This window comes from Schistocerca americana, chromosome 5 (genome assembly GCF_021461395.2).
Source record: "Schistocerca americana isolate TAMUIC-IGC-003095 chromosome 5, iqSchAmer2.1, whole genome shotgun sequence".
In the NCBI taxonomy this organism is placed as follows: Eukaryota; Metazoa; Arthropoda; class Insecta; order Orthoptera; family Acrididae; genus Schistocerca; species Schistocerca americana.
Genome location: NC_060123.1, coordinates 560,946,334 through 560,960,545, shown reverse-complemented (window position 1 = coordinate 560,960,545; position 14,212 = coordinate 560,946,334). Strand labels below are relative to the sequence as shown.

General features: G+C 45.3%; 1 protein-coding gene across 1 annotated transcript in view; it reads left to right on the top strand.

Moving 5' to 3' along the window:
- LOC124615512 (cytochrome P450 6k1-like) overlaps positions 1-14,212 on the top strand; it is a 103,391-nt gene that overhangs the window by 42,456 nt on the left and 46,723 nt on the right. Inside the window, exons 3-4 of the mRNA XM_047143471.1 lie at positions 4,006-4,244; positions 12,870-13,132. Of these exons, the coding sequence (XP_046999427.1) occupies positions 4,006-4,244; positions 12,870-13,132 (502 nt within the window). The remainder of the gene's footprint in view (positions 1-4,005; positions 4,245-12,869; positions 13,133-14,212) is intronic.

The following is a 14,212-nucleotide window of genomic DNA, read 5'->3' as shown; positions in this document are numbered from 1 at the left end:
TGGTGCGTCGCCTTTTTTTCTTTTTTTTTATCTTGGTGTGCTTATGTGTTGTCTAAAGCGGAGGGCTGACGGCTGTAAATATTTTGAAAACATTTAATTTGTAAATTTTTGTGAGTGTACACTAACTTAAGCATCACAGTATAATATGAGAAATAAATATGAAATACAAGATAGTGATTCACCAGTAAACACTGAATATACACTGAAGCGCCGAAGAAACTGGTATAGGCACGTAGCCATGCGTACTCCAGTACAGAGATGTATAAACAGGCATAATACGGCGCTGCGGTCGGCAACGCCTATCTAAGACAACAAGTGTCTGGTGCAGTTGTTAGATCGGTTACTGTTGCTACGATAGCAGATTATCAAAATTTAAGTGAGTTTGAACGTGGTGCTATAATCGGCGCATGAATGATGGGACAAAGCTTCTCCGAGGTACCAATGAAGTGGGGATTTTCCCGTACGACCATTTCACGAGTGTATCGTGAATATCAGAAATCCGGTAAAATCTCCGACATCGCTGCGGCAGGAAAAAGATCCTGCAAGAACGGGACCAACGACGAATGAAGACAATCATTCAAAGTGACAGAAGTGCATCCCTTCCGCAAATTGCTGCAGAATTCAATGCTGGAGCATCAACAAGTGTCGGCGTGTGAACCATTCAACGAAACATTGTCGATATGGGCTTTCGGAGCCGAAGGTCCACTCGTGTACCCTTGATGACTGCATGGTACAAAGCTTTACGCCTCGCCTGGGCCCGTCAACATCGACATTGGACTGCTGATGACTGAAAACAAGTTGCCTGGTCGAAAGAGTTTCGTTTCGAATTGTATAGTGCTGGACACGTACGAGTACGGAGACAACCTCTCGAATCCAAGGAACCTTCATGTCAGTAGGGAACTGTTCAAGCTGGTGGAGACTCCGTAATGGTGTGGGGCATGTGCGGTTGAAGTGATATATGGGATCCCTGATGTGTCTAGGTACGAGTCTAACAGGTGACACGTAGGTAAGCATCCTGTCTGATCACCTGAATCCGTTCATGTCCATTGTGCATTCCGACGGACTTTGGCAATTACAGGAGGGCAATGCGACACCCCACACGTCTAGAAATGCTACATAGTGGCTCCAGGAGCACTCTTATGAGTTTAAACACTTCCGCTGGCCATAAAAGTCGTCATACGTGAACATTATTGAGTATACCTGGGATGCCTTGGAACGTGCTGTTCAGAAGAGGTTTCCGTCCCCTCGTACTCTTACGGATTTATGGGCAACCCTGCAGGATTCATGGTGGCAGTTCCCTCCAGCACTACTTCTGACATTAGTCGAGTCGATACCACGTCGTGTTGCGGCACTTCTGCATGCTCGCGGGAGCCCTATACGATGTACATAAATGACCTTGTGGATAATATCGGAAGTTCACTGAGGCTTTTTGCGGATGATGCTGTAGTATATCGAGACGTTGTAACAATGGAAAATTGTACAGAAATGCAGGAGGATCTGCATCGAATTGACGCATGGTGCAGGGAATGGCAATTGAATCTCAATGTAGACAAGTGTAATGTGCTGCGAATACACAGAAAGAAAGATCCTTTATCATTTAGCTACAATATAGCAGGTCAGCAACTGGAAACAGTTAATTCCATAAATTATCTGGGAGTAGGCATTAGGAGTGATTTAAAATGGAATGATCATATAAAGTTGATCGTCGGTAAAGCAAATGACAGCCTGAGATTCATTGGAAGAATCCTAAGGAAATGCAATCCAAAAACGAAGGAAGTAGGTTACAGTACACTTGTTCGCCCACTGCTTGAATACTGCTCACCAGTGTGGGTTCCATACTAGATAGGGTTGATAGAGGAGATAGAGAAGATTCAACGGAGAGCAGGGCGCTTCGTTACAGGATCATTTAGTAATCCCGAAAGCGTTACGGAGATGATAGATAAACTCCAGTGGAAGACTCTGCAGGAGAGACGCTCAGTAGCTCGGTACGGACTTGTGTTGAAGTTTCGAGAACATACCTTCACCGAGGAGTCCAGCAGTATATTGCTCCCACCTAAGTATATCTCGCGAAGAGACCATGAGGATAAAATCAGAGAGATTAGAGCCCACACAGAGGCATACCGACAATCTTTCTTTCCACGAACAATACGAGACTGGAATAGAAGGGAGAACCGATAGAGGTACTCAAAGTACCCTCCGCCACACACCGTCAGGTGGCTTGCGGAGTATGGATGTAGATGTAGATGCAGATTAGGCAGGTGTACCATTTTCTTTGGCTCGTCAGTGTAAAACAGTTAACATACCAACCCGTACGAACGACAGGTAACTAGCAAGTTTAATTTATCAAACAGCGCAAATACACTTTCTCTCCACAAGTCTTTTACATGTTTCTATTCCCTGGGAAATAAGTTAAGTTTAGTCTACAAGAAGTCCCAGACGACTTAGTTATTGGCGTTCCTTTTAGGACTAGCATGTTTCGAATAAATGTTGTCCTTTGTGCTCCTGGAATGCTTTCTTCGTGGTGGGCATGGAGGTCCAAAAGGAAGATCGCTGGTGATGTAAACTCAGATTAGTCAAATGACACTTCATTAAGTAGTCTAAAACAACCTCTAGATCATTGCAACTTTCTGAGAGCTGTTTCCGGAGATCACTTTTAATGTAGGTAACCTCATCTCAAAAGTGTTGAGAGTACGGAAGAATTAAAAAATAAAAAAAAAAAAAAACCGCGTATAGTTTGCTTATTTTGATGACATTAGACATGCAAAAATAATTAAAGGGAAGTTTCCACTTGCTGGCAATTACTGTAGAGTAAACATTCGTCGCTGTCATAGGGCCGTAAATAAATCTAAAATTTATATAAATCTGAAGTGCCGTGAATGATATTACTCTCCTTTTAACCGATAAAATCTACAGAGAGGTGTGTTTGGCTGCCACAACCACAGTACTGACAGAAAATATGTATTTTGTGAAAGTATCAAGAGTTGAGATGCTTTTCATCTAATGAATTCCTAAAAGATATATGTTTTGTACTTACAGTTTCTAACTGGTGATATTCTCGTACCACAATTTCAAGGATGTTTTAAAATGTGGAACCTATGTTACACGTGACTAATAAGCAATCAAGTCCCGCTGCGGCTAAGATACACACTCCTGATGGCTCTAAATGATGACACGAGGAACGTTTAATTTCACTAAGTTTTTGGAGTTATCACTGCATGCAGCCTTCAAAAAATTCTAATTACTGTTTACGGCTGAAGAGAGCTATTTTACAGGGTGTTCCAAAATGATATTTACAACTTTGATCAGATATGTTTCAGAAATGGGGATGGGTACAAAGGTGTGGTTTGCGGCGTAGTATTCACCACACGCCTAAAATTTTAGTAACCGCTAAACAGAGATCAATGTGTTCGCTGAATGCCGATTGCAGCCGTTCCACATCTGCATCATTTCGCGCACGGACACCCATAACTCGCCCTCTTCATGGCACTTCCGGATTCCCTGAACCTCGTGTGCCACTGTCCGATGGTCGGACGTGATCGTGTTTGGCGCCGGCCGGAGTGGCCGAGCGGTTCTAGGCGCTTCAGTCTGGAACGGCGGGACTGCTACGGTCGCGGGTTAGAATCCTTCCTCGGGCATGGATGTGTGTGATGTCCTTAGGTTAGTTAGGTTTAAGTAGTTCTAAGTTCTAGGGGACTGATGACCTCACATGTTAAGTCCCATAGTGCTCAGAGCCATTTTTGATCGTGTTTGAACCTGTCACTTGTCCGAAAGAGCTGAATGTCAAATTTGGTCCTGCAAAATCAAAACATTTGGTATGTTTGAACCTATCTTTCTACCTATAAAAATGTTGTAAAGACACTTTGGAACACATGTATTTTTCTGTTCATCCTAATTTCTTCCCGTGTTATATTTTAAATATCTTATAAAGTACGTATATCCTAAAGAAATATACCTAATCATTTTTGTTTGTTACCTGAAAGTAACTAAAGCTCTTATTTGTCATAGGCAAGCGTTTCGGCGGGGTGTACTTCTTCAATCGGCCTAGTCTGCTGATATTGGATCCAGATCTGATCCGCAATATCCTCGTAAAGGATTTCTGGTCCTTCCAGGACAGAGGGTTCAAAGTGGATGAAAGCGATCCTCTGAACAAACACCTTTTCCTGTTGGGTGGAAATAAGTGGCGGAGGCTGCGTGTGAAGCTGTCGCCCACATTCACGTCGGGAAAAATGAAGATGATGTTCCAGGTGAGGAAGCTGACATAACAGTCTATTACCACCACTAGCCCGCTGTTCGTTTACGTTAGGTTTATCTCGATATATATTTCATGACCATACGAAGCCCACTTTATTTCGATTTTAGTCATATTATTTCTGATGTCTCACGATTTTCTTTCTACCTTCGGGTACCATTTCTGAATTATAGTTAGCTTAAAGAACATCCCAATAATCAAACTCCGACGCAAGCTTCTGAGGTCCAGAAAGCTTTGAAGCCCCACACCAGTTCCAGTAATTTCCGATCGAGTGGTGGCGAATCTATCGATAACAGTTTAATAGTTTCGTCATTAGCCACCTTGGTCACGGTTTTTGCCTGCTCCGCCAACGGAGGCAGACAGGTCGCTTGTTGAAAATTTACAACGGAACTTCTTAGCATTAATTATATAGCGGGGGGGGGGGGGGGGGGGTAGCCCAACTCTAGTTGCCAGATAATCCAAACGTGAGACCGAGCGCAGTATCTGGTGAGGAAACTCAACTGTAGAGAGGAGACGTCAGACAGCATTGTTAAGAACTGCTTAGTAGGACAGCCGCACACAGTTGCCGCACTTCCTGATCCCTAAGATGAAAGGGCGGACGTCCTCACTGACCTTACGAGATTTTGGCTTCGCTGTTCACAGGCAAAGTTCCCAATTCGGATTGACCAACTCCAAGAACATTATAGAAAGAATTACATGCAATTTCCAATGGCATATACAGAGTGTAATGGGTATTAGTGCAGATATTTACAGTATACTGGTGACTGAGAAATCTATACTGAACAACGTTATAACAGTATTTCCATCATTTGCAGACAAGTAATTATAGCTGTTACCAGTCTGATGCGTTTTGGTTGGGTAGTACATTGAAGCGCCAAAGAAACTAATATAGGCATGCGTATTCAAATACAGAAATATGTACACTCCTGGAAATTGAAATAAGAACACAGTGAATTCATTGTCCCAGGAAGGGGAAACTTTATTGACACATTCCTGGGGTCAGATACATCTCATGATCACACTGACAGAACCACAGGCACATAGACACAGGCAACAAAGCATGCACAATGTCGGCACTAGTACAGTGTATATCCACCTTTCGCAGCAATGCAGGCTGCTATTCTCCCATGGAGACGATCGTAGAGATGCTGGATGTTGTCCTGTTGAACGGCTTGCCATGCCATTTCCACCTGGCGCCTCAGTTGGACCAGCGTTCGTGCTGGACGTGCAGGCCGCGTGAGATGACGCTTCATCCAGTCCCAAACATGCTCAATGGGGGACAGATCCGGAGATCTTGCTGGCCAGGGTAGTTGACTTACACCTTCTAGAGCACGTTGGGTGGCACGGGATACATGCGGACGTGCATTGTCCTGTTGGAACAGCAAGTTCCCTTGCTGGTCTAGGAATGGTAGAACGATGGGTTCGATGACGGTTTGGATGTACCGTGCACTATTCAGTGTCCCCTCGACGATCACCAGTGGTGTACGGCCAGTGTAGGAGATCGCTCCCCACACCATGATGCCGGGTGTTGGCCCTGTGTGCCTCGGTCGTATGCAGTCCTGATTGTGGCGCTCGCCTGCACGGCGCCAAACACGCATACGACCATCATTGGCACCAAGGCAGAAGCGACTCTCATCGCTGAAGACGACACGTCTCCATTCGTCCCTCCATTCACGCCTGTCGCGACACCACTGGAGGCGGGCTGCACGATGTTGGGGCGTGAGCGGAAGACGGCCTAACGGTGTGCGGGACCGTAGCCCAGCTTCATGGAGACGGTTGCGAATGGTCCTCGCCGATACCCCAGGAGCAACAGTGTCCCTAATTTGCTGGGAAGTGGCGGTGCGGTCCCCTACGGCACTGCGTAGGATCCTACGGTCTTGGCGTGCATCCGTGCATCGCTGCGGTCCGGTCCCAGGTCGACGGGCACGTGCACCTTCCGCCGACCACTGGCGACAACATCGATGTACTGTGGAGACCTCACGCCCCACGTGTTGAGCAATTCGGCGGTACGTCCACCCGGCCTCCCGCATGCCCACTATACGCCCTCGCTCAAAGTCCGTCAACTGCACATACGGTTCACGTCCACGCTGTCGCGGCATGCTACCAGTGTTAAAGACTGCGATGGAGCTCCGTATGCCACGGCAAACTGGCTGACACTGACGGCGGCGGTGCACAAATGCTGCGCAGCTAGCGCCATTCGACGGCCAACACCGCGGTTCCTGGTGTGTCTGCTGTGCCGTGCGTGTGATCATTGCTTGTACAGCCCTCTCGCAGTGTCCGGAGCAAGTATGGTGGGTCTGACACACCGGTGTCAATGCGTTCTTTTTTCCATTTCCAGGAGTGTAAACAGGCAGAATACGGCGCTGCAGTCGGAAACGCCTGTATAAGACAACAGATGCCTGGCGCCGTTGTTAGATTGGCTACTGCTGCTACAATGCCAGGTTATCAAGATTTCAGTGAGTTTGGAGGTGGTGTTATAGTCAGCTCACGGTTGATGATGCGACACAGCACCTCCGAGGTAGCGATGAAATGGGGACTTTCCCGTACGACCATTTCACGAGTGTACCGTGAATATCAGTAAACAGGCAAAACATCAGATCTCCGACATCGATGCGGCCGGAAAAAGATCCTGCAAGAACGGGACCATCGACGACTGAAGACAATCGTTCAACGTGACAGAAGTGCAACCCTTTCGCAAATTGCTGCAGATTTCAATGCGGGGCCATCAACAAGTGTCAGCGTGCGAACCACTCAACGAAACATCATCGGTGTGGGCTTTCCGAGTCGAAGGCCCACTCGTGATGAGTGCAGACACGAAGCTTTACACCTCGTCTGGGCCCGTCAATACCGACATTGGACCGTTGATGACTAGAAACATGCTGCCTGGTCGAACGAGTCTCGTTTCAATTATATCGAGCGGATGGACGTGTACGGGTGTGAAGTCAACTTCATGAATCCATGTCAACAGGGGACTGTTCAAGCTAGTGGAGGCTATGTAATGGTGTGGGACGTGTGCAGTTGGAGTGATATGGGACCCCTGGTACGTCTAGGTACGATTCTGACAGGTGGCACGTACGTAAGCATCCTGTCTGATCGGCTTGATCTATTCATGCCCATTGTGCATTCCGATGGACTTGGGAAGTTCCAGCAGGACAATGGGACATCCCACACGACCAGAATTGCTACAGAGTTGTTCGAGGAACACTCTGTTGAGTTTAAATACTTCCGCTGACCACCAAACTCTCCAGACATAAACATTGATGATCATATGTGGGATGTCTTGCAACATGCTATTCAGAACAAATCTCCACCCCTCGTACTCTTAGGAATTTATGGACAGCCTGCAGGATTCATGGTGTCAGTACCCTCCAGCACTATTTCAGACATAGTTGAGACCACGTCACGTCGTGTTGCGGTACTTCTGCGTGCTCGCGGGGGCCCTACCAATGTTAGGCAGGTGTAACAATTTCTTTGGCTCTTCAGTGTATCTGCACTTATTACACTCTGTATATAGAGAGAAGTAAGATATTGATTGATGTACTCATCTCCACAATCATGATGTTCTCTGCTATAAAAGTACTGACATAAATGAAATATGAAAATGATACATGAGACTATCAGTCCAGCAATAGACTGTCACGTATCAGTAGATACTGATAGAGGACAGGTTTGAATGTCTAGATAGCTCAGTTGATAAGGGGCTCTCGCACGAAATGGTATCCTAAGCCTAGTGTGGCAACATGTTGTAATCTGTTTCACTTTTTCATTACGATGTACTCTTAACTCTGGAGTAAAATGCTGCCTCCTCACATCCTTCAATGTAGTCTGGCAGGAAACTCTCAATGCAAGAACACCAGGCAAGAAAATGGGCATCGTGTAAGTATCGTATAACACTGCTTCCCCTCTTGATACTCGTGCCACTGCGGCTAGGAAGAGAGTCCACAAGTTGGTTCAGGTAGAACTCCCATTTTCTGTGCGCTTAATGTCGAGTGATTTACTGGGTCAGTCGAACTGCGAAAGGGTGAATGTATAAGTAGCTACATATGATGCAGTCCTGACAGCGGCTGTCATCTTGGAAAACGGGAGTGTCCACAGCATACTTGATCATGGAGAATGTTGATATATACATACTGGTTCATGTTCACGGTAAAGTGAATTAGTGGGCCCATGTTATAGTACGAAAAACACATGAAAAACATGACAGAAACGATTCCGGTGAGAACTGACTGTTAAGAGCCTCACTGGACCGTTGGTGCACTCGAGGCCTCGCATCATTTGAAAAGAGGCAGAATCGCGACTCGTTTGACCTCAGTAAGCGCTTCCAATCAGCTAGTGTCCAGCTTCTGTGTTGTTCATCACACTGAAGACGTGCAGCGTTACCTGTCTTCCGTGGGGTACTCGACTCCACATGGCCCTTTCATGCAGTTCCCAATGCACGCTGGTCGAGAAGAAATTGTATCCACTGACAGCAGCAATTTATTGAAATCGATTGTAATTGACAAGACGTGATTATCCGGCTGCGGTCCCATTCGGTTGGGATCCGTTTTACGACCATTGTTCTTACGTCGCGTTACGTAGTTGCGAGAGATACACTACTCCTTGTAGACCCATTGGACAGTCCTGCTTGACAGACTAACAGATCGGACAGCTTCATTCACGGTGTTCTTGTGGCCACGTTGAAACGCGATAACTCCTATCTGTCATTCTTTCACATCTGTACGACGACTCACCTTACTGCGTTGTTTCCATACAACCGACCGACACACGCACATACGCACAAACACAAACACGCACACACACACACATACACACACACACACACACACACACACACACACACACACACACACACACACCACTTCACTGTCATGGATTACATGAACGGCGGAGTGTCACATGACTGCCTGTTACCAAATTTACTTCATCTACAGCAATGCAGCGCGACCAGTTTGCGCCTTGAACGTAGTGACTATTTCACAGATTGACTACTCCGTCAGTTCTTGGTAGAAGATTTTATACATTATGAATGAAAACATACACAACAATGGTGTAATATTCCACAGTATTTATTATTTATTTTACAAATCGGTAATCGCCTGTTGCGCCAGCATTAGATACAGCGAAATTTCTTTCGATCAAAAACGTTAAATTAGTACATCTACAGCGTGTCTCCATTTCCAGAGACGCAAGATGTTAATGCTATGTATGGGAATAAAACAACAACGATTATTCCTGTGTAAATGGGATATAAGATTATTTAACTAAGATAAAATGAAATAAAGACCTATACAGGGTGGTCCATTGATAGTCAACGGGCCAAACATCTCACAAAATAAGCATCAAACAAAAAAACTACAAAGAAAGAAACTCGTATAACTTGAAGGACGAAGCCAGATGGCGCTATGGTTGGCCCGCTAGATGGCGCTGCCATAGGTCAAACGGATATCAACAGCGTTTTTTTTGTTTTTTGTTTTGGTTTAAATAGGCACCCCCATTTTCTATTACATATTCATGTAGTACGTAAAGAAATATGAATGTTGTAGTTGGACCACTTTTTTCGCTTTGTGATTTATGGCGCTGTAATAGTTCCAAACATATGGCTCACAATTTTAAACGAACAGTTGGTAACAGGTAGGTTTTTTAAATTAAAATACAGAACGTAGGTACGTTTGAACGTTTCATTTCGATTGTTCCAATGTGATACATGTACCTTTGTGAACTAATCATTTCTGAGAACGCATGCTGTTACAGCGCGATCACCTGGAACTACCACATTAATACAATAAATGCTCAAAATGATGTCCGTCAACCTCAATGCATTTGGCAATACGTGTAACGACATTTCTCTCAACAGCGTGTAGTTCGCCTTCCGTAATGTTCGCACATGCATTGACAATGCGCTGACGCTTGTTGTCAGGCGTTGTCGATGGATCACGATACCCTTCAACTTTCCGCACAGAAAGAAATCCGGGGATGTCAGATCCGGTGAGCGTGCGGGCCATGGTTCGACGACCAATCCATCTGTCATGAAATATGCTATTCAATACCGCTTCAACCGCACACGAGCTATGTGCCGGACATCCATCATGTTGGAAGTACATCGCCATTCTGTCATGCAGTGAAACATCTTGTAGTAGCATCGGTAGAACATTACGTAGGAAGTCAGCATACATTGCACCATTTAGATTGCCATCGATAAAATGGGGGCCAATTATCCTTCCTCCCATAATGCTGCACCATACATTAACCCGCCAAGGTCGCTGGTGTTCCACTTGTCGCAGCCATCGTGGATTTTCCGTTATCCAATAGTGCATATTATGCCGGTTTACGTTACCTCTGTTGGTGAATGACGCTTCGTCGCTAAATAGAACGCGTGCAAAAAATCTGTCATCGTCCCGTAATTTCTCTTGTGGCCAGTGGCAGAACTGTACACGACGTTCAAAGTCGTCGCCACGCAATTCCTGGTGCATAGAAATATGGTACGGGTGCAGTCGATGTCGATGTAGCATTTTCAACACCGACGTTTTAGAGATTCCCGATTCTCGCGCAATTTGCCTGTTACTGATGTGCGGATTAGCCGCGACAGCAGCTACAACACCTACTTGGGCATCATCATTTGTTGCAGGTCGTGGTTGACATTTCACATGTGGCTGAACACTTCCTGTTTCCTTAAATAACGTAACTATCCGGCGAACGGTCCGGACACTTGGATGATGTCCAGGGTACCGAGCAGCATACATAGCACACGCTCGTTGGGGATTTTGATCACAATAGCCTTACATCAACACGTTATCGACCTTTTACGCAATTGGTCCATTTTAACACGGGTAATGTATCACGAAGCAAATACCGTCCGCACTGGCGTAATGTTACGTGATACCACGTACTTATACGTTTGTGACTATTACAGCGCCATCTATCATAAAGCGAAAAAAGTGGTCCAACTAAAACATATTTCTTTACCTACTACACGAATATGTAATAGAAAATGGAGGTTCCTATTTTTAAAAAAGCAGTTGATATCCGTTTGACCTATGGCAGCGCCATCTAGCGGTCCAACCATAGCGCCATCTGGTTTCTCCCTTCAAGCTAGACGAGTTTAGTTCTTTGTAGTTTTTTCGTTTGATGCTTATTTCGTGAGATATTTGCCCCGGTCACTATCAATGGACCACCCTGTATACAATTTACAGCAGTTGTTTATGTTGTTGTTGTTGTGGTCTTCAGTCCTGAGACTGGTTTGATGCAGCTCTCCATGCTACTCTATCCTGTGCAAGCTTCTTCATCTCCCAGTACTGACGGCAACCTACATCCTGCTGAATCTGCTTAGTGTATTCATCTATTGGTCTCCCTCTACGATTTTTACCCTCCACGCTGCCCTCCAACGCTAAATTTGCGATCCCTTGATGCCTCAGAACATGTCCTACCAACCGGTCCCTTCTTCTTGTCAAGTTGTGCCACAAACTTCTTTTCTCCCCAATTCTATTCAATACCTCCTCATTAGTTATGTGATCTACCCACTAATCTTCAGCGTTCTTCTGTAGCACCACATTTCAAAAGCTTCTATTCTCTTCTTGTCCAAACTATTTATCGTCCATGTTTCACTTCCATACATGGCTACACTCCATACAAATACTTTCAGAAACGACTTCCTGACACTTAAATCTGTACTCGATATTAACAAATTTCTCTTCTTCAGAAACGCTTTCCTTGCCATTGGCAGTCTACATTTTATATCCTCTCTACTTCGACCATCATCAGTTATTTTGTTCCCTAAATAGCAAAACTCCTTTACTACTTTAAGTGTCTCATTTCCTAATCTAATTCCCTCAGCGTCACCCGACTTAATTCGACTACATTCCATTATCCTCGTTTTACTTTTGTTGATGTTCATCTTATATCCTCCTTTCAAGACACTATCCATTCCGTTCAACTGCTCTTCCAAGTCCTTTGCTGTCTCTGACAGAATTACAATGTCATCGGCGAACCTCAAAGTTTTTATTTCTTTTCCATGGATTTTAGTACGTACTCCGAATTTTTCTTTTGTTTCCTTTACTGCTTGCTCAATATACAGATTGAATAACATCGGGGAGAGGCTACAACCCTGTCTTACTCTCTTCCTAACCACTGTTTCCCTTTCATGTCCCTCGACTCTTATAACTGCCATCTGGTTTCTGTACAAATTCTAAATAGCCTTTGGCTCTCTGTATTTTACCCCTGCCACCTTCAGAATTTGAAAGAGAGTATTCCAGTCAACATTGTCAAAAGCTTTCTCTAAGTCTACAAATGCTAGAAACGTAGGTTTGCCCTTCCTTAATCTAGTTTCTAAGATAAGTCGTAGGATCAGTATTGCCTCACGTGTTCCAACATTTCTACGGAATCCAAACTGATCTTCCCCGAGGTTGGCTTCTACTAGTTTTTCCATTCGTCTGTAAAGAATTCGCGTTAGTATTTTCCAGCTGTGACTTATTTTTTACAGTAGAAAGTAAGGTGAGTAATAAACTTAGTGACGTGTTCCAAAGGTGTGGCTGAACAAAATAAGCCGCCGTGTGCATACAGCTATCGTGCGACTTCTTGTCATCTCAGTGTACCGCAATCGATTTAAGCTCCTCTGTTGCTGCAGACGATGGTGGACTGCGGTCGAGAACTGGCGAACGTGTTGGAGGAGCCGGCCTCCCGAGGGGAGGTGATGGAGATGCGCGAGGTGGGCGCCCGCTACGCCACGGACATCATCGCGTCCGTCGCCTTCGGCATCGAGGTCAACTGCCAGCGCAACCCGGACGAGGCGTTCCGCCAGTGGGGGCGCAAGATCTTCCAGAACAGCCTCACGAGGACGATACAGTCAATCTTAAACGCTGTTAATCCCAGAATGACTAAGTTGATACGGTAGGTACGCAAACTTTACCGTTGCACCGCTGTTTCCTATCGTTGTGTACAATGTGCGGGTATACAGTTTCGAACTTAGGATTGTTAGTTGCTGCTGCCGGTGCTCCGTGTCACGTACAACCTCATAGCCGCCTCATTTTGTTCCGCCCTCCGTAACGCAACGGAATGCACCAGAAGCAATATGCTGAACAAGTAACGCGTTAATATCTCACAAAAGAATGACGCGTCGGATATCAGTGTCACTTTTTACACGTTCACATCATCTGCGGATGTGTAAACAGTTATAGATACACTGAAGCGACAAATTTACAGATAGAGGCATGCGTATTCAAATACATCTACGTACATACTCCGCAATCCACCATGCGTGGCGGAGGGTACCTCGTACCACAACTAGCATCTTCTCTCCCTGTTCCACTCCCGAACAGAACGAGGGAAAAATGACTGCCTATATGCCTCTGTACGAGCCCTAATCTCTCTTATCTTATCCTTGTGATCTTTCCGCGAAATATAAGTTGGCGGCAGTAAAATTGTACTACAGTCAGCCTCAAATGCTGGTTCTCTAAATTTCCTCATTAGCGATTCACGAAAAGAACTCCTCCTTTCCTCCAGAGACCCCCACCCGAGTTCTTGAAACATTTGCGTACACTCGCGTGATGATCAAACCTACCAGTAACAAATCTAGCAGCCGGCCTCTGAATTGCTTCTATGTCCTCCCTCAATCCGATCTGATAGGGATCCCAAACGCTCGAGCAGTACTCAAGAATAGGTCGTGTTAGCGTTTTATAAGCGGTCTCCTTTACAGATGAACCACATCTTCCCAAAATGCTACGAATGAAGTGAAGACGACTATCCGCCGTCTCCACAACTGCCGTTACACGCTTGTCCCAGTTCATGTCGCTCTGCAATGTTACGCCCAAATATTTAATCGACGTGACTGTGTCAAGCGCTACACTACTAATGGAGTATTCAAACATTACTGGATTCTTTTTCCTATTGATCTGCATTAATTTACATTTATTTATATTTAGAGTTAGCTGCCATATGTACACACGCAGAATACGGCGCTGCAACGCCTAT